This window comes from Melampsora larici-populina (assembly GCF_000204055.1).
Source record: "Melampsora larici-populina 98AG31 unplaced genomic scaffold MELLAscaffold_4, whole genome shotgun sequence".
Classification (NCBI taxonomy): domain Eukaryota; kingdom Fungi; phylum Basidiomycota; class Pucciniomycetes; order Pucciniales; family Melampsoraceae; genus Melampsora; species Melampsora laricis-populina.
Genome location: NW_006768768.1, coordinates 1,425,710 through 1,444,721, shown reverse-complemented (window position 1 = coordinate 1,444,721; position 19,012 = coordinate 1,425,710). Strand labels below are relative to the sequence as shown.

General features: G+C 39.5%; 4 protein-coding genes across 4 annotated transcripts; all 4 read left to right on the top strand.

Moving 5' to 3' along the window:
• Positions 1–3,762: 3,762 nt before the first annotated feature.
• Positions 3,763–5,013, top strand: MELLADRAFT_102783 (uncharacterized protein; the record flags this gene model as incomplete). Its single annotated transcript, XM_007405718.1, has 1 exon — positions 3,763–5,013. One exon carries the CDS (start codon positions 3,763–3,765, stop codon positions 5,011–5,013), a length of 1,251 nt encoding a protein of 416 aa, XP_007405780.1.
• A 1,778-nt stretch (positions 5,014–6,791) lies between these two features.
• Positions 6,792–7,193, top strand: MELLADRAFT_102782 (uncharacterized protein; the record flags this gene model as incomplete). Its single annotated transcript, XM_007405719.1, has 2 exons — positions 6,792–6,877; positions 6,974–7,193. The coding sequence occupies 2 exons, from the start codon at positions 6,792–6,794 to the stop codon at positions 7,191–7,193; spliced, it is 306 nt and encodes a 101-aa protein (XP_007405781.1).
• Positions 7,194–8,151: 958 nt separating this feature from the next.
• MELLADRAFT_59941 (uncharacterized protein) lies at positions 8,152–9,591 on the top strand (the record flags this gene model as incomplete). Its single annotated transcript, XM_007405720.1, has 2 exons — positions 8,152–8,560; positions 9,416–9,591. The coding sequence occupies 2 exons, from the start codon at positions 8,152–8,154 to the stop codon at positions 9,589–9,591; spliced, it is 585 nt and encodes a 194-aa protein (XP_007405782.1).
• A 3,218-nt stretch (positions 9,592–12,809) lies between these two features.
• On the top strand, positions 12,810–15,484 carry MELLADRAFT_102780 (uncharacterized protein; the record flags this gene model as incomplete). Its single annotated transcript, XM_007405721.1, has 12 exons — positions 12,810–12,847; positions 13,202–13,256; positions 13,499–13,667; positions 13,760–13,782; positions 13,879–13,946; positions 14,286–14,344; positions 14,424–14,505; positions 14,681–14,767; positions 14,833–14,968; positions 15,045–15,074; positions 15,140–15,299; positions 15,333–15,484. 12 exons carry the CDS (start codon positions 12,810–12,812, stop codon positions 15,482–15,484), a joined length of 1,059 nt encoding a protein of 352 aa, XP_007405783.1.
• Between the last annotated feature and the right edge of the window lie 3,528 nt (positions 15,485–19,012).

Here is a 19,012-nt window from a genome sequence, read left to right as displayed (position 1 = left end):
CGCTGGTATAGAGCCTGTGAGAGGAGTTTTCGGTTCGATCCAATCATAAGCAAAGCCACAACATGCTATCACCAAATGAAAAATGCTATTAGTTTAGAGTTAAACAATACATAAATGCAGCTTACCTCTTTCTTTTTGAATGGGTACCAATCAGCAGAGTCTTCAATGCCTCCAACATTGGAATCCAGCTCTTCGTCAAACACATCTTCATCTTTGTCTTCGGGATCTTCATCCCCGGATTCGAGTGCAATAAAGGCTTCACGAAGCTGGTCAAAATCAAGTAGACTGGCCGAGTCATCATCTGAATCATTATGATTAGTGCCTAATTGGGTGAATGACCGGAGCAAAGTGAGGGGTGAGGGTGGAATAGAAGGTGGGTCTGAAGACTGTTCATCGCGATGGAAGAAGTCGATCAGATTCAGGTCCAGGATATCAGCAGGTGGACTTGGAGTTATGTCCGGCTGAACATCTTGATGGGCTGCTGGGGCTGAAGGTTGAGTTGTCAAGAATTTCTCCACCGCAACTCTGTGGGCTGATGATTTTACATGAGGTCCATAGTTTTGCATACTTCGGCTGTGTGGGCAGACATGACATTGGTATTTGATGGGGTCCTGAGTGATTTGGGTAATGTCTGGTTATTGAATAATTGGGAATCAGTGGTGGATCAAAACACAGCAATCAATAACTAGCGTGAGACTTACGCGGCGGCAGTGAATTTGCATCATTCATCATTTCGAAATGGATGCAAAGATGAGTGGTGCGTGGTGGGCTTGAATTGCGGGTGGTGAGGTTGTGACAAAGGTGTCTGGGGCAATGATGGTGGTGGTTGCCTCGAGATCAGCTGCTTTCCAGTCGCACGCGATCTGCCGATCGGATTTCGCTGGTTACCCAGAACAAGGGCTGCTGCCCGCCTGTTGATGGCCCACGGGCGGTGCCTCCGATCGGTGTTGGCAGTATGGCGTGGAGGCAGCCTGCTGCCCGCCTGTTGATAGCACGCCAGGCGGTATGCAAGCCACCTCTTGCGCCGCTGGAAGTGCGAACTTTGTCTCAGCGGCGGTTGTCCTGCAGGTCGACCGCTGCCGGTCTGCTGGCATCTTGCAGACGGCATTTGGATCGATATGGCAGATGGGCTAACTGGCCGCCTGCCGCGCGCGTGCGTATGGCCAACAGGTGGGACTGCGGGCCGCCTTTTGCTCTGACCATTCTCAGACCTGGCAAGACCATTTTCTGATTCGAAGTGCTTCTCAAACTTAACAAAGTCCCTTGCCAAAGGCCCGAGCCCCAGCGAGGGACTTACCCCATAAACTGGAATCCTGGCGTGAGAAGTAGCCTGTATTGGCTCAAAAAACACTACTTTGAATTCTTTGATTTGTTCCTAAATAAACAGGTCTCGGAGGTAAATAAAAGGATGATGGCAAATATTCATTACATATGAGCCAATTGCAAGCTTCCCCAAATCTGGTCTGGAACTTGGGCTACTAGGGAATCAAAAATGGGTCTGTTTTCAATTTTCAGCAGCGGCGAGCCGGCTCAAAGCCTGTATTTCTCAGAAAGCGGTCAAAATAATTGATCTTCAACTACTCAAAAAGATAACTTCCCAGAAAGATAGAAAGGAGTTTGCAATTGGTACATATGTAATGGTCCCTTGCCATTTTCTTCTTTCTTTGTTGCAAGACATGTTTGTTGAGAGAGAAAAAAAACAAACAGATGTAGAGAATTTGGAGCAAATACAGCTCACTTCTCACGCCAGGATTCCAGTTTATGGGGTAAGTCCCTCGCTGGGGCTCGGGCCTTTGGCGAGGGACTTTGTTAAGTTTGAGTGCTTCTGTGGTGTAGAAGCTTGTCAGATTCCCAAATGTTACACTTCTTTCATACATACAATCAATTCCACCTACATTTTTCGGTAAAAAACTGTCAGCTCTGGACTGTGGGACTTTTAAAATTTAAACTGAACTTTGTGTGCGATGAGATCTTGGCCCCGGGGTCAGCCTCGAGACTGAATATCCGCCCACTTCTTTGTTTAAATCTTGCTCGCTCCTCTTTTCATTTTTCACCCCCTAATATTCGCTCAATCGCAGAAAGATAAACCCACCTATCAAATCGGATTGACTTATTCAGTAACAAATTTCAATCCACGACATGAACCACAATCGAGGGGTGCATCTGTTCTTGGCTTGACCATGTGTTGAGACCTAAAAGGAACCGATAGATTCCCAAAGGGAGATATACGATAAGGCCTTAGAGTCAAAGGGGTGGTAGCTTGATTGTGACACGCCTTTGGTCAAATTGGTATTGTGTCTTGCTTCACAAGAGCTCATGTCATACTATCGAGCGTTATACTACGGTGCAAAAACCTTCCAAGATGCTCATGAAATGCCGATCGAGTGTTTCAGCAAAGGATGATCATGGCTAAACCGGTACACACTGCGTCACATGCTCTCTTGAGCTCGGATCTCTACTCAAGCTGATCTTGTGGATCTATGAAAGCACAGCAGGCTGTCCCTGCTTCATAGTCTCTGGGAACATGTTAAAACGTCTGAACATTTCCAAAAGAGGGACAAGCGAATCTGGCTGACCAGTCCTAACATCGTAATTTTAACATGACTCAAGTTTAGGTTCATAAACAAAAAAGTGGGCTGAGCGACAAGGAGTTAGACGATCTCATCTAGAAGATTCTGGGCAAAAAAACTCAACCCGAATTCCATAGGACTATTCACAGAGCTTATGTGCCCTGATGATGATCGATAGGCCGGTCCATCATCAAGTGAACACAGCCCCTATAACATCCGATTCCGAACTTCATCCACCAAGTGACACGCTTCAGTATGATATGCGTAGTTTTCCAGACGGTTGGGGAGAAAAGTAAAAACTCCAACTGATTGGAAGCTTTTCTCGTGACGATTTATGTACAGTCGGCTTCAATCAGTAGCGCACTGTTGTTTAACACACATCAGCCGTTTCTCTAAAGTGAACACTTGATGGACATGATTCATGAGATTAGGATAGACTTTCGATGATACTCTCATTAGGTCTGTAAATGAGATTTCGATAGACTGAATGATTGGCTCGATAATTACCACGGTGTAATCAAATGCCTAAAAATGTCATGGTACTTTTCCAAGTTCATGCATATTCACAATTTCTCGACGACATTAGAAGAAGATGACTTGAAACTCTCGAAAAAGCTTCGAAAAGCTGAACCACCAACGAACGCAAATGCCGCGAGTCCGACCTCACTCTAGACTCAACAGGCTGATGAGCTTTACCAAAACACCTAATTAGTCTAATGCACACACCATTAGCTTTAGAATAGGGGACTTGAATGCTAATGCCCAAAAAAATTCACAGCTGACAAATGCATGCCTTGAATTATTGAAACGGTTCCAAAAATATTCAACAGAGGGCAATTGCAAGCCGTTCACATTTCTCAATCGATACGTTTCTGGATGCTTTTCCTTTCCTTCATCTTACCGCATTCACTTATTGATACCATTTACTTTTTATTTGTGAGTGTGAGTTCGGAATGCGGTTTGGTCTGAAAGCTCTACATTTTGATACGACAAATGAGCCAAGATCAGGATCTATACGAGCTGATTTTGACTTACGATAGATCTATAAAACTGACTCATACCAGATTATCTTTCTCATCAGAAAATATCAATTTCATCAAATCAACCGGCGATCATACACACATATCTAAACTCTTAAAACCACTCCAAAGCAACACATACCGTCCAAAACCTACCAACTCATACCCTCACAATGGATCATCACAACAACCCTCAGAGTCACATAGACGACGCTCTATTAGACGTTCTCGCCTCTGCGTTCATCGATTTTGATCAGGACGGGCTACCCATCAATTCCTTAAGTACTCAACAACAATCTAATATGTTGAATACCACTGACCACGCAAATTCCTCAAATCCCTTGACCAACCCACCACAGTTTCCGAATCAAGGATTCCAATCTTCAAGTAATCTTGCTACATCTATTCCAGATATCACCTATACTCACCAGGAACTCGAAAATCTCGATTTTGGCTTCCCGGATTTCGGAGAAGCTCATCCAAATCTTAGTAACTCATACACATCTCAGCCAAGCTCTTGGTCCCAAGGTAGAACATATTCTCAAGCAGATATCCAAGTCCTCGGTTCACAAGCCTCAAGCTCTGGAGGGATTTCAAATCAACCTTCAATGAGTGGACCTGCTCAGCAAAGCTCTCGAATGCCTCCAGTCCCTGAGATGGCTCGATCTTTTTCGTCCAACCAAGGAACCGGGTTCCCCACAGATACTCAATTCGTCAACAATCCGCTCCAATTCAACTCCCAAACATACGGTTCACAAGCCTCAACATCCAGGATTCCCTCCAATGAGCCTTTAGTAGGTAACTCTGGCCAAAATCTTCACGGTGTTGGATCAAATACTAACCAATCCAACCTCAACCTACCTGTCCCAAGTGAGTTACGTGGTACAACTCCTCTTCTTGGTACATCCGTTCCAACCTCAATTCATGATGCTTTAAGACAGGCTGTTGAAGGATACCTCACAGAAAAGCGTGCAGTGGAAGTCAAAATCTCTCGAACTCTTTTCGATATCATCAAAACATATGGAGCCGGTCCAGATGTCATAGAACAAATTCTCAATGATCTTCGAAAGCTTCTGACTGATGATAATCCAAATCAATTCAAATTTACCAATCCAACTGAAAAACCCTCGACTGAAGAAAATTCCAAATCAAACAAAAAGAGAAAAGTAAACTCAATAAGAGAATCGTCAATCACCGAAAGTCAAACTTCAGAAAGTGATCCTCACAGACCAACAAGAGCCAAGAGAACTGGAATCAAGAATCCCATCGTTGGCGGAAAGGCAAAGTTAGGTAGACCACACAAAGACTATACTGCTGCTCAAAGGGCTAAGATAGAGCAAGCCAAGGCGGAAAAAGAGGCAGGTGCTTCTGAAACTCATCATCCTCAAGCTGGTCCTTCAAATTCTGTTCAAACTGATAACTAATCTTCTTTTTTTCTTTTCTTTTCACTCATTTATTTCACATTCTCTTGTATGGAAGTGTAGTTTGTAAATATGAAACATGCAAGAGAATTTTTTTTGAATATACCTTCAAACGTGTTAGTTAAAGAGTAAAGGTCTTAGAATTCTCAAATTTTTGAATTGAATTTGATCGATTTGATCCATCAAGTTACCTGTTTAACTCAATTTCTCCTTCACTCTCAGATTCAAACTGAGAGATCGCTTTCATTGTGAGATTGTGAAGATTGCAAAGACAATAAAGTTAGATACAAAGACTTGAAAACCAATCCCGATTACTTTTCATCTAAGAATGTATCATACTCAAAAGACCTATTCTATCATCTTTCACAAATTCGAATGTGCTTAAAAATACTCAAAAGAGTCTTCCTTGGTTTTATCTTTGAAGAAACTATTAAACCATTTAGTAAGTTTACAACACCATGGACTCTTTGTTTCTCATCAACAAGACACTTGAATTTCACATTTCATAAAAGTGATATAAAGCTCAGATCAATTTGATTTCACCTACTTGAATTTTCTTTGATTTGAATATCTTAATTTGCCTAGATGAATTCAATAATGATGAACAACACAACTGTATACCCCTCCCCCCCAAAAAAACTCAAACTCATTTTCCAATCAATCCAACCAAGATCAAACCAATAATCCTCAAGTTCAACACAATCTTAGTAATCTTCTGACCATATGTCTACCTTGTTCTTGTGAATGAATCCTTTTATACCTTCTTTATACGTGATATATGTTCAATTGAGTTCAATTCTTCTTTACCCATTTATGTAAACTTATGTAGCTAAATAGTCAACATGAATTTTATTTAATACATTTATACTGCAACTTAAGAATTCAATACATAACATCCTTTTTAAGATTGATCAATACAATTAGTAATACATAGTATTCTATTTTGATAAATGAAATTTATAAAACACCTGATCTTGTTGGGTTTGATAAGTTCTCATAAGTAAAAGTTGGAATTCCTATTAGTATAATAGTAATAATAGGAGAATTCAAGTTGATCAAAAAGTGACTAAAATGTTTTGGTACTTTACCCTTTCAGTCCTTCAAAATTTATGTGTGTTTTTTCCAAAAAAAAACATCACTAGAATGTGCTTCTCAGGTAGAGAGAACAGGAAAGGGCGAGGATCGCGGCGTTGGCTAGCATCTGCGAATAGATTTGTGTCAAGAAAAGGTTGTGATCAAGACTAAGGAAATTCACTTACTTCCACATAGAATCTGACTAGCAACGCTCTTGGCCGCGCCGATGAAGGGCTTAGAACGGACCGCGAAATCCAAACCTGTCATATCTGTGGACCAAACATAGAGATGAGCGTGGCTGATGAAACGGACAACATGACAAGGTAACGTACTAATAAACACACAAGGTCAAAAACCTGGATTTTACAAGCTTCTCCTGACATGGGATATTGCCTGTCGTAAGATTTCATCAACATATGGCATTTCTCATAAAGCACGAAGATGACACGACTTGCATGTAGTGCAATCGAAGATTCAAGGTCAGGTCGTCGTCATCGTGAATTGTGAGACGGTTTTCAATGGGCAAGTCTTCAGGATTATCGGTGTTCACTATAGAGTCATCACTCTTTTGAAAGCCAGTGATACCATCTTCTTGGAATTCAATACTAAGAAGCGTTAAATCCATCGGATCAACGATATGAACCGGGATTGATCCCCCTTTACGTAAGAATGCCGAGTAGGTATGCTTTTGTTAAATTCTATACTTGATGTCATATGGTAACAAATTCCCCACCTCGATTGGCGCTCTCAAGAGCAACGTGAGGATGGGATATTGTCTGAAGGGCAGATTGCGGTGAGTTCGTCATTCATGAGAAGTGATAGTCTTCGACATACCTAACATGCGAATAACTAACATCTATCCATCTCGTCAAGGATGTCTTGGAATCAGGGAATCGACAACAACCACTTCAAAGGAATCAAGAATCATGAGCTTTATGCAAAAGAAGATGTCATCGGTCGCTCATAAAAGGAGAATCTTAACCTACGCTACCCTATCCATCTCGGGAGGGATGTCTTGGAATCAGGAAACCAACAACAACAACCTCGAAGGAATCAAGACTTATGAGGTGTATATGCATAAGAACAGAGATGTCATCGATCGCTCATAAAAGGAGAATTTTAACGTAAGCTACCTCCATCCTGCGACTCATTGCTCTTGTTCGGTATTGACGATCTTAATTTATAAAAAATCGCGATAGAATCACTTACAAATCAACCCCAAACTCCCGGATTTCGTTCCACACCTCAATATGAGTTAGCTCAAAGAGAGATGTTTAAGATTACACCTGTTGGGGTTAAAGAACTTTTAATTCCTCATCGTGGATTGTGTAAATATTTTTATCGCAAAGGCGGCAATCAGGTATACTTTCAACTTTGTTTTGAAGCGATAGAATAGTGTGATGTGCATGAAAACTTCATTGCCTGCCACTTCGGCCTTCCTCTAGTCAGCACTGCTTTTCCTAACGAATCCCTCATCATAAAATATGTTGTTGAAAAACATGGTTTATGGTGTACCATCATGATACTTTTCGCCTGAGACCGATTCTTGACCGCACAGACAAGCAGATTGCATTCTTCTATATGTTGAACATTAACGTTTTGATATACAGTCAATGTTTGATGGCTTGAATGCTTTTGGATACGGTGGACGCAGCTTACAATATCAATCACAACTTGGAAGACTTTTGCTTTTGTTTACATTTTGAATAATTCTCAGGTCACATTTCTGATAATGTTCGAAGGAATTCAAATCACTATTAGCATCAAATTTGGAATCAGCTTTAGTGAATGAATTTCGCAGTCTTTTCCTTTGTTCACATTTTAAGGATGCATGATCACCATTTATCTAGGCATTTATTTAGGCATTTCGATTGTGCTGATCAGCTGAAGGATCAGCACTAGTTTTGGTCTATATAATCCTTCGGTTTTCCTCTAACTAGTTGCAAACTGTAGCCTCAACTCCCATATCACTTGAACAACACTCTTCCCAACCTTACTTGATTTATCACCTCTTTCCATCTTCAACAAACTATCACATTACATTTCACGACCTCGTATCATTTAATCATGCTCCCCGATTACTCCGACTCTTCACCAAATTCACCTACTCCTATAATTACTAACAACGATACTTCAACTTTCACCTCAAGTGCTCAAATAGATACTCATTCAATCATACTCCCTGATTACTCCGACAACTCTTGTCCAAATTCTCATACTCATTTAATTACTAAAAAAGATACTCCAGCTTTCAACCCAAGTCCTCAAATTGATTCTAATTCATTCATGCTCCCTGATTACCCCGACACATCTTCACCAAACTCTCCTGCTCCTTTAATTACTAAGAAAGATCCTTCAACTTCAGGTGGTCAAATAGATCCTAATTCATTCATACTTCCTGATTACTCCGACGACTCTTCACCAAAGTCTCCTACTACTTTAATTACTAAGAATAACACTCAACCTTTCAAACAAAGTGCTCAAATTGATACTCATTCATTCACGCTCCCTGATTACTCCGACAACTCTGCACCAAATTCTCCTCTTCCTTCACTTACTGCAAACTATCCTTCAACCTTCAACCCAATTGCTGAAATCAAATCTTCACCTACGAGCTCAAGTACTTCACAAGACGAACTTGAATTTCCCCCTGAAATTGAGGCCTTGCCAAAGATTGGTCAGGGTGCTTTTGGTTCAGTTCATAAAGCTAGAATTGGTGGATCTGTATGCGCAATCAAGGTTGTTCGAAGACTTGATCGAGAAGACAAAGATATAACCGCACCAATTCACAACGAAGCTGTCATCTTGCAAGAATTAAATCATCCTCACATCATTCAAGCTGTTGATTATTTTTACAATCCTGAAAATCTTTACATTGTCCAAGAATTTGCTTCAAGAGGAAATCTTTTCAAGTTCATTGAGGGGGAGAAAATCAGTGAGGAGAAAGCAAGATCCATTATATTGAATATAGGTAGTGCTCTTGATTACATTCACTCTCGTGGTATCATTCATCGTGACGTCAAGCTTGACAATATTCTTATAACTGCAGACTACCGTTTCAAGCTAGCGGACTTTGGCCTGGCTACGAAAACTGAGGACGGATTTGCTTCTGGTGACTGTGGGACTCCATATATCAAAGCTCCCGAAATCCTTAAGGGGGTTCCGTACACCCAAGCAGTTGACTGGTGGGCGCTTGGTATCATGTTATGCCAAATGGTTGGTGGAAATCACCCTTTTGGGCAAGGTATGTTTATCATTATCCTGCAATCCTCTTCTTTCCTGTTATGATTCGTTACTGACTTTGGCTATTATTCTCAATTTTGTCCCTCAGTCGATGAACCTATGCAGTACCAAATCTTACATTCGGATCCTACTATTCCTTTATCTGTTTCTTATATGGGTAGTGACTTGATTATGAAACTTTTAAATAAAGATGTAGGCTCAAGGATAAATTCTTATAGCGATTTAATGTCACATGATTTCTTCACGTGTAAATTCATTGTTTGAAACTTTCATATATGGACATCTTGAATACTTTTTACCCCTTGTATATTTGATGATAACATCCAATGACAGAAGATTTTTGTTTTGCTTTTTGTATTAATAAATATTTGTGAGCGTATTTTTGTTCCAGCTCTGCCACAAATCCATGAGCCTCAGAAGCCTTCCTATGGAATTTTCTCCATCCACAGAATATAACTATAGACAACTCTGGCTCGCAGCGCCACACAGCACTGCCAACCACATTCTGGGCAGCGCAGCTCAAATCTAGCTTGCTCAGGTTGGGTAACTTCAAGGGTAGCAAGGTAAAAAACTTGAGAAAAACTAGCAGCTGATAGCAGAACTTTTGTCCAGCAGCGCTTCACAGCGCTGCAAGCAAAAAAAAGCGATTTTTTAATTGGTATATGGTGTATACAATACTGTAAAGAAATGTGAAAAACTGGTCTTGTAAAAGGATGCAAAAGAGTGTAAAGAAAAGGAAAAAATGTATAAGACAGTAGTAAACTATTTGGATTGGGGTTTGAAGAACTAATGAACGCTTTAGATACACTTTCATGTTCAACAATTGGAGATCCAATTGGAGATCTTTCATTTGAAGAATGGGGTAATAAGATTTCTGAAGCAAGGTCTTGTTGAAAAGTGATTTGAGATTCTTTTCTTCTTACACAACTGATTGATAGCCAATAAGGCAATAATATATAAATAATGAGAGGACGGCTACCACTAGCTTTTGATGGTGATGAACCAATTGTAGTAGGTGATCGTTGTAATAAACTTACATGATCGATAACATCAGATGTTACATTTGAGAAAGAGGCTGGTAAGGTGACATTCTAGTATCATTGATTCCTTATGGTTATGTGGATTTGAACAAATTGATCTATAATAATTTACATTACCTGGTTGAGCTCTTGGTCTTTGATCAATTCAAGTTTATTCTTTCAGTTTCAATTCTCAAATCGGGGAACTCTTCACCTGATTTCATTGATCTTGATATATTCGTGTTCTCAACTTCATCTCTAATTGTCTTTGCTTTTATCACTAGAGTTAAGTGAGAAGTGAGATGGTATGTGATCAAACATAAGATAGTCAAGAAGTATTCATTTCTTTGTCGTTGATTGTATCATTATGCGACTTAACAAAGTTAGAGTGATGAAAAGAAATCAAGCCAACCATGAAACAAGAACCATTGATGATGGTGAGAAGAAAAAACTGGCAAGCCAAGCTGATTGACTTGTTGAGTAATTAAAGGTTCTTTAAAAGAAAGATAGATATAAGGCTAAGATCAACAACTGATACGAGTCAATAAGATTGAAAGCTAGGATTCAAAGAGGAAATTACTTACCTTTATACAAAAATGTTTCATCCATCAATGTGATCTAAAAGTCATGACTAGTTGGTTGAAAGGCTGGATTTGAGTGGGGATGTACAGACTGCGCCAGAAGCTGCAGGTAAGCATAGGTCAGCGTAGAATCAAGGGAGGCTGAGATGGCAGCGGAAAGCGCAGCACCCCAATGTTTTGAGCCCCAGATGTCAGCGGGAGGCGCAACACCCTGGGTCTGAGCTTCCCAGGCAGCAAAACAGCTATGCCTGGCGCTGCGCTCCGCGCTTCTGGCTACGCTGCGAGCCAGATTTGGTATAGATAAAGAATAAAACTTTGATTTTACCTCTGATATCATATTTGCCATTAAGCTTCACTTGAACCCATATAATCTGATCAAACTTATACTCAAATCATCTCCAGCCCCTCACTTCCCTTACAATCCGCTCAATATGAACCTGGTTGCGGTTCCTCTCTCTCTATGGCCTATTTCTTAGGCATCTTCTGTAATGAGCCAAGTACAAGCATATGCTCATAGTGTAACATCTACGCTTCTATAATACCTTGAACTTTGAAGCCTATGAGAGCTTCTAATCTTCACATTGCAATCTATCAACTAGGCAACTAATAACTCTATGTAAGCAAGTCACTGTAAGAGTTTCATGTGTATAGAATCACAGTCAACTTCCTTTCATTGTGATATCTCTTGCAATCTACCTTACAATAAATGTCTAAAATTCTCTTATTGGAAACTACTGGCACTGGAATACTGGCCTCTGCTGGTATAGAAGATTTTTCCCTTTTTTCTACTTTTGAAGGGCAAAAGGCGCGCCCCAGTGGCGCCTGTGCCAGTCCAATCAAGATTTTTTGCGCCTGGGCGCGCCCATTAGAAAAAGGACACACCCACAACATGAATGACAGGTAAGAATGAGGGGCAGCAGAAGAAGACTTAGGTAAGACAGGGGACAGCCTATTGGTATCAGTAGAGTAACATGGCTTCAGGTCACTCATGTAGACTTTGAGCAGTTCTTTTGGTCTTCCTGACACTAGCCAATGGAAAAACAAGGGTTGTGTTTCAAAGTGATTGATCCTCCCTAACCTTCACTTGTTGTTGAAAATGCCTTTTCTTTGTGAGTTTTTGAAGTGAACTCGAGATTCAGCGTACAACCTTCTAAAATCCATTTGTCTGCCGGCGACAAGTGAGAACTAGCCTCAGTGCAGTTGTGTCTTGTGAAAAATATTTTTTTCTTCCAGAGATCCTTGCAAGCTGGACAATTGATACTGCAGTCATCAATCTTGGAATACGCCAAACATTTACATCTCTGACCTTGACATGGATTATATAGAGCACTGGCACATCTCTACCCAGCAAGTTTTAAGAAACGCACACACAAAAAACCTGTTGATGCAATCAGATATAAATATTAATTGATAGACAGTTTCCAGGAATTTACTGCCTGATTATTTCAATATCACTGACTGCAAAATGTTTTTCTCAATTTTTTTTTTACACATTTTAGCTTATGTAACATTTTTTGCTATCATCTCCACAAACATAATCATCACAATCAATCAATCTCACCAAATAAATGGCCACCCTGTCCTTCCAGACTCTAACACGGCCCCACCTCAGCCTAGACCATTGGCTGGTTATGTGACAACAAACTCTGGTAGATTTTATCTTGGATGGAAAATATTTGATTTTGGTGGTTTCAAGTTGAGTTGACAATCATTTCTTTGGCATTAAAAAAGTTGAAAGAAAATGAGATATACTAATACTTATTTCTTTAAAATCAAACTAGCACACCTACTCTTCTCCAAGGTCAATAAACATGATTTTTTTCTTGTAGATCCATGTTTTGTACCATCCTCAACATATCTTGATTGTTAGCAGGTATGAAAAATGTATGAAAGCCGAGATATTCTGAAAACTGTGGCTGGGTGAGCCAAATTGATCTTGACTTGATAAGGTATGATACCTGACCAAAAGGTCAACTTCAGTTTTGCAAACCCTGTGACACGGTCACATAACCTCCATGTTGCAAACACGCAGTTTGGCATGGACATCCAGGCTTCTGACACTCACATTGTTGGTTGAAATGATACATCCAGCAGTACAATGACCAAGTCCTCTACTTACATATACATATGACTGAGACCGGAATTGGTAGATTGGATCTATAATGAAGCAAAGTGGCAACAATTTGATCAAGCATAGGTTGATGAAATTCCTCAGGATGCAAGTCCACTTGTTTTCCTCATGTTCTATCTAATACTCTTCCTTTCATGGCTCAGCTTGGCGCTAGCAGCCAAAGAAGGAATCAAAATCATATTTCCATTCATCAACCAGGTAAGTAGCCTTCGTGTATTTCATTTTGTACAATCTCAACACACTTATATGATTTATGTAGGATTTTGGGACAAGCAAGACTGACTGGTGGGGGAATTATATTGATGTGGGCATATTCCAATTCAATTCTCTCAATCAGAAAGATACTGATCAAAACCTTGCTTTTTATCTTCTTTGTACAAGATATTGCTATAACTTGACCAATTACGCCACAGCTCAACAACAATTGGATTGGTTCACAGATCTCTCTATTTGTGAAGACTTCAAGAAAATCATCACCTTTTGCGCTAAATCAACAGAATACTGTCAATGGTCGCATTTATGGACTTGATGATACATTTTTGTGTTTTGAAACTGGAAACAAGATGGATTGGACTGAGCTCATTTTCAACGACAATTCAACTACAAATGGTACATTGGTTGAGCTTTGACTTAAGTCACCATTTGGAAGCAATATTGAGGTTGATTGATCTGATGATAACACATTGTTTCTGTAACCACAGACTTAAGACCAGCCCCAGCAAATGTATGAGTTTATTGTCCTCTTGTAGTTTTTATCTGATACCAGATATTCCTGATGGGGTGATCATTTTATTGATGTTGATCTTCCACTATCCCTCAGTGGACAATTGATATCACGCAACACATCAAATTGCTTGCTCCTAACACCCTTGTTATGGATGGAAGTTAGTAAGTTAATTCAAAAAGTTGTTGTCACAAAGTGCTCCTGATGCTGAAAGATCTTTATGCCCAGCTCTCACGTCTATAATGTCACTGAAGTCTGGCTAGAAGAGACCTTGCGGTCACCTTTTGTTGACTTGTGTTCCTTTCACGGCTGTGCGTTCCCATTTCAACATGATATTTGCATCTCTCCAGTAGCAGAATCTCAATGTGGCAACTAAGAAAAAGCTTTTTGCAGATGGTGACGGGGACATAACTTTTGCAAACAGTTAAGCTAGGGTTGAACTTGAGGAGGTCCAATCCATCGAGGTGTGTTACTCATATTTGATGAGCTCTGGACGCCCACAGCTTCCAAGAGCACATTGAGGCTTTCAATAGAACATTTGTTGTAGGGGAACATGGGTTCTGTGAGTCAAATAATGCCATTCACGCACGCAGAAATGGCTCAAATGGATCTGTCATTTGTAATCCCTTTGCCTTGGATAGATTCTTTGCCTGCCAAATACAAAGAGTTTAATGCAAATTTCACTGGTGCTGGTGTTAGCCTGACTTTGACCTCATTCACATGGTGAAGGTATGTCTTTTGAAAGATGATGTTTGAAAACAATACCACCAGAACAAAGTGGCTGAAGTGTAGATTTGTTTCCTAGGCAATAACATATTTAGGTAAGAACTCATATTGTATTGGTCTACTGACCCATATAAACATATTGGCACTAAATCAGCCTTTCCTTCAAATATAGCTATCATGCCCCTGGTTGGAGGAATCAAACTGATGAGGCCTTTGACCAAATTGAATACAATGTAGTCTGTGGTACCTACAAAGCTAGGTAATTTGATTTGCCACTTGACTCCAACTTGGCAACTTTCTGAAATCTTATCTCCTTGAATCAAGTTACAAACTTCTCCAAGATGATGTGGCTCCATATCCAATTCCTTCTTATCCATACGCTTTCTTTGCAACGAATGGAAGTACTGTAGGGCTCTCTTTCAAAGGAGCCGCCTGGGATGAACACTACGAGATATGGGCAGTGGGTACACACCAACTATCCATCAAACAAATCTTCATATCCTGGATACTCAAAATTTGTGATATATTGCCACCAGGCGGGATCTGATGAGTCTAATTTTGTGAAAGTGAGTCAAACATTGTGCTTTCATATGCAATAAAAAAATTAACATAACTTAACAATTTTCCCCAGGTGGCAGATGATGTCCTAGACAATGTTGGTTTGGGCAAACTCTTTGTTCCAATTGACCCAACTCAGCCTACAGCCCCTTTGAAGTTTCATACAGAGGTTTTGATCCGACCCATAAAAGATCAGTCTGGATGGGAGGATACAAAGTGGAAGACTGGTGGGAGTGAGTTGGGGCATAAAGTCTCTGTTTAAATAGGTGAACAAGTTCATGGGACCATCAATCCTCTTAGGGAGGATTATCCTTTGACAGCTCAATCAGCCTCACAATCAATTGATTGTGCAAGTCTTCGCAGATGGTATACCGGCAGAGGACTCAGTGTAGATGGTTATCATGGACCCTTTTCATAACCAACATTTGTGTCCACCCTCAAAGTTGAGGAAGATTGAGCAATCTACTGTACTTTGACTGAATGAATATTTGAATGATGGTCTTTGACATAACCAATCATCCATTTTGTTTTCTACTTCACAACATTATGTGTGGAGTTTGTACTGTTTCAAGTCTTGCTCTCAATAGTGCACATTATAATCACAATGTGATTCAAGATGCCTCATGCTGATTCCAACTTCACAAAGTCCCTCAATGCCTTGACAGACGCCTTTCAACCAGTTGAATCCGCATATCCTAGCATGAGGGAGGGTACTTGCCCCTAAAGTTGTGTTTTAAATTTTGAGCTTGACGCCTAAGAATCATTGGGCCGGGAAGATCTTGTTTTCTGCTTCTCAGTGAGCGCACCGAGCTACACTGAGGAATATGATCCATCCATTACGCCCAGGCATGCACAAAAACTCCCTACATATCATACAAATTGAACTATCAAATTTGGCCACTGTCTTGCTGAGCTATGTGAATTTGAATTTGTGAAATTCACTTGTAGGTCAGCCAGGTCAAGCAACTTAAAGTCTTGATCCAATGGTGGTGTGGCGGTTACTGCAGTGCAGTTTCAGCTTGTGAGACAATAAAAGTTGAATTCATCTCAATTCACCTCTAATAACGGGCCTGTCTTAAATTCTCCTCTACATCAAATTAATTCAATTGAACACAATTCCACTTGATCCTTCTTGATTCTGAGCGCTTGGTGAATTTGAAGCAATGCTAAAGCAGACCATATTGCTTTCCTCTTTGTCTTTACAGTCATTATCATGTAATGAAGCTCTAAAACCTCCAAGCGGAATTTATGAGACGGTGCGTCAGGCACATCTATGTTCTTCTCAAAGATAGTAATGAACATTTATTCAAAAATCCAATCTTAGACAAGGGTAATAGTTGTCAATCAAAAATGCTGGTTTGTCACATATCAATTGTCTAGCAAAATCACAAAAGTATGTAAACAAACACTAAATACAGTCAAACCCGCGCAAACGCATAAGTTGGGGGGACAACTTTTGCTATGCATTAGGGGGTTTCAAGTTGGTTTTTTTTGCATATTTTTTTGAAATTCAGACAAGTTGTTCATAAAAATAATTTTTGTAAAACAGACGTACTTTCAATTTGGGACACCTGAAAAGGTGTCCCGCTTTTGAAAAATTATGCATATTTTACAACAACAGGCAAGTTGCTGTAGCATAAAAATACGTAAAAACATCCAACTCAAAACCCCCTATTTTGAAGGGTTATGCAATTCTGTTGTCAAATTTGGGAGTAAAAACAATCAAGATTCATGAGTTTTTCTATGCATTGTCACGGGTTATGCACCTGCGCGGGTATGCATCTGCATGGGGTTGACTGTACCACTTTACTCATTCTGATGATTTTTTTCTTTTATGTATTTACATGAGTTCATCTTCTCTACCAGGTTCAGAAGGTTCATTATGCATATTAGAAACTTGTCAAGGACAGCATCCATCAGACCAATGTTGGTTAACTGAAATTCAAACAGTGCAAAATGTACCTGAATCTTTATCATTTTATGAATCAGAACAATTAACCAGTTTGTTCATCTTCATTTAGAATTTGAATTTATTATTCTTTCCATTCCACTGATACCTTGAGTTTGATATTCTTTAGGTCATCCTGCTACTTTTGCTTTACCAGCTGGACCTGATAATCTCTTTGCCTAATTTTGATACCAATGACAATGAAGATGATATTGGAAGTGGTAAAAATACTTGTCATTCCTCTTGATTCAAAATCCCTTCTTCATCTCTTGTTTTGTTTTTCTCTTGTTATAGACTGCTCAAGCATCATCAGCTTTTATGATTCTAAATTGTCTTTTTCACTTTGCAAGGTGGTTTAATTAAGTACCTGTTATGATTTTTTTGATCCCATTGCAACTTGATAAATCCTTCTGCTCAAAATTTGAATGATCAGACTCTGAATGATCATCTGCGCCAATGTAATGATTCCTTTTTTTCCAACAATATTTATGATGTTGACCAATTATTCATTCTTAAGTATTATAAGACACTGATTTCAGACTTTGAGGAACTCCAATCACTTAGTTATTGATCAATCAAGGATTCTAGTGATTCTTCAAGTCTGAACTATCAATTCTCACAGGATGAATCTGATCCATGTGAGCTTGATCCTTAATGCTTTCAAACAGAAGAACCAAATATGATTTGACAATATATTCAATTTCAAACCATCTTCTCTTGACATTGCTCCTTTTATCATAGGACCTGCTTGGACTTCATTTAGGAAAACTGATGCCTCAAAATCCTATCATCAATAGTCACTGCCATGGGAATAAGTTGCTTGACTGGCTATAATGATTGAAATTTGAACTCATATGATTTGTAGGGAGTTTTTGCGCCAGCCCAGGTGTCAGGGTGATCCTCAAAAACACTAAGGCCTCACCGCCTCACACCAAAAATACAACTTCAGGGGTAAGTTATGGTGGCCATGGACAGACAAATTGGACAAAACAACAAATACACAAAAATCTTGATAAAACATCTCCTGAAAGCCCCATTAAGCTGCAAGCATATCCCAAGCTCACTACACTCTGAACTGCCTATACACATTGAACAATCCCAATAACATAAAATAAAACAATATAACAAAAGAAATCAAAGGATGAATGCTGTGAGTAAGATACAAAAAAAGGAAAATCAAAAAGATTTTTTTTACATTTTGTGCACATGGGATTCAGATATATATATATTGATAGATGATATCTCATTCTTGAAAGTAATGATACATTAAATGAAAGCTTTGATTGAGATCCATGTATTGTTAAGAGATTGGTGAAACAATTGATTGGTTAATGAATGACATTGAGATGAGTCAGGAATAGGAAACTAATGATATTAATAGATTGAAACAATTGATAATGTCAAAGATATATATGATCAATTTGAAATTTGTGATGTAGACATAGTCAATTGGTAGCTTCTGCACCACTAATCTTGTTTTGATTACTGTTGGACATTTTTGAGGTGATTGAAGATGTAAGAAGTGATTGTTGAGAGGTGATTGAAGACATGAGAGAGTGATCAAAGGGGAAATGGTGGAGTAGGGTGGAGTCCATCGGTTATGGTTTCTATAGATGATTTTGATGGGGTTTGATGGGTTTTGTATAGTGGCCTATGGTAGACAAGGACTTGTCCAAAGTCAGACAGAATAGAAATTGAAAAAAAATTGCTATTATTGAATTGTAGAAATCAACTTAAAAAGCAATTTTTATGAGCATTAGCCGCATTCAAACCTAACCCGGTTGAGACAAAAACCCGGTTACCCAGTTGCTTTTCTGGTGGTAACTTTGTGTATCCATTGACAGTTCTTGACAGCTTCCCACCAAAAAGTCCACCTGGTCAAATGGGTTTTTTGAAACCGGGTCAGGTTTGAACGCGGCTATTCTGTACATTACAGACTGCTTGTAAATAAGAAAACAAACACATTTCACAGAATGCAATTTCTACTCTTTGTAGAGT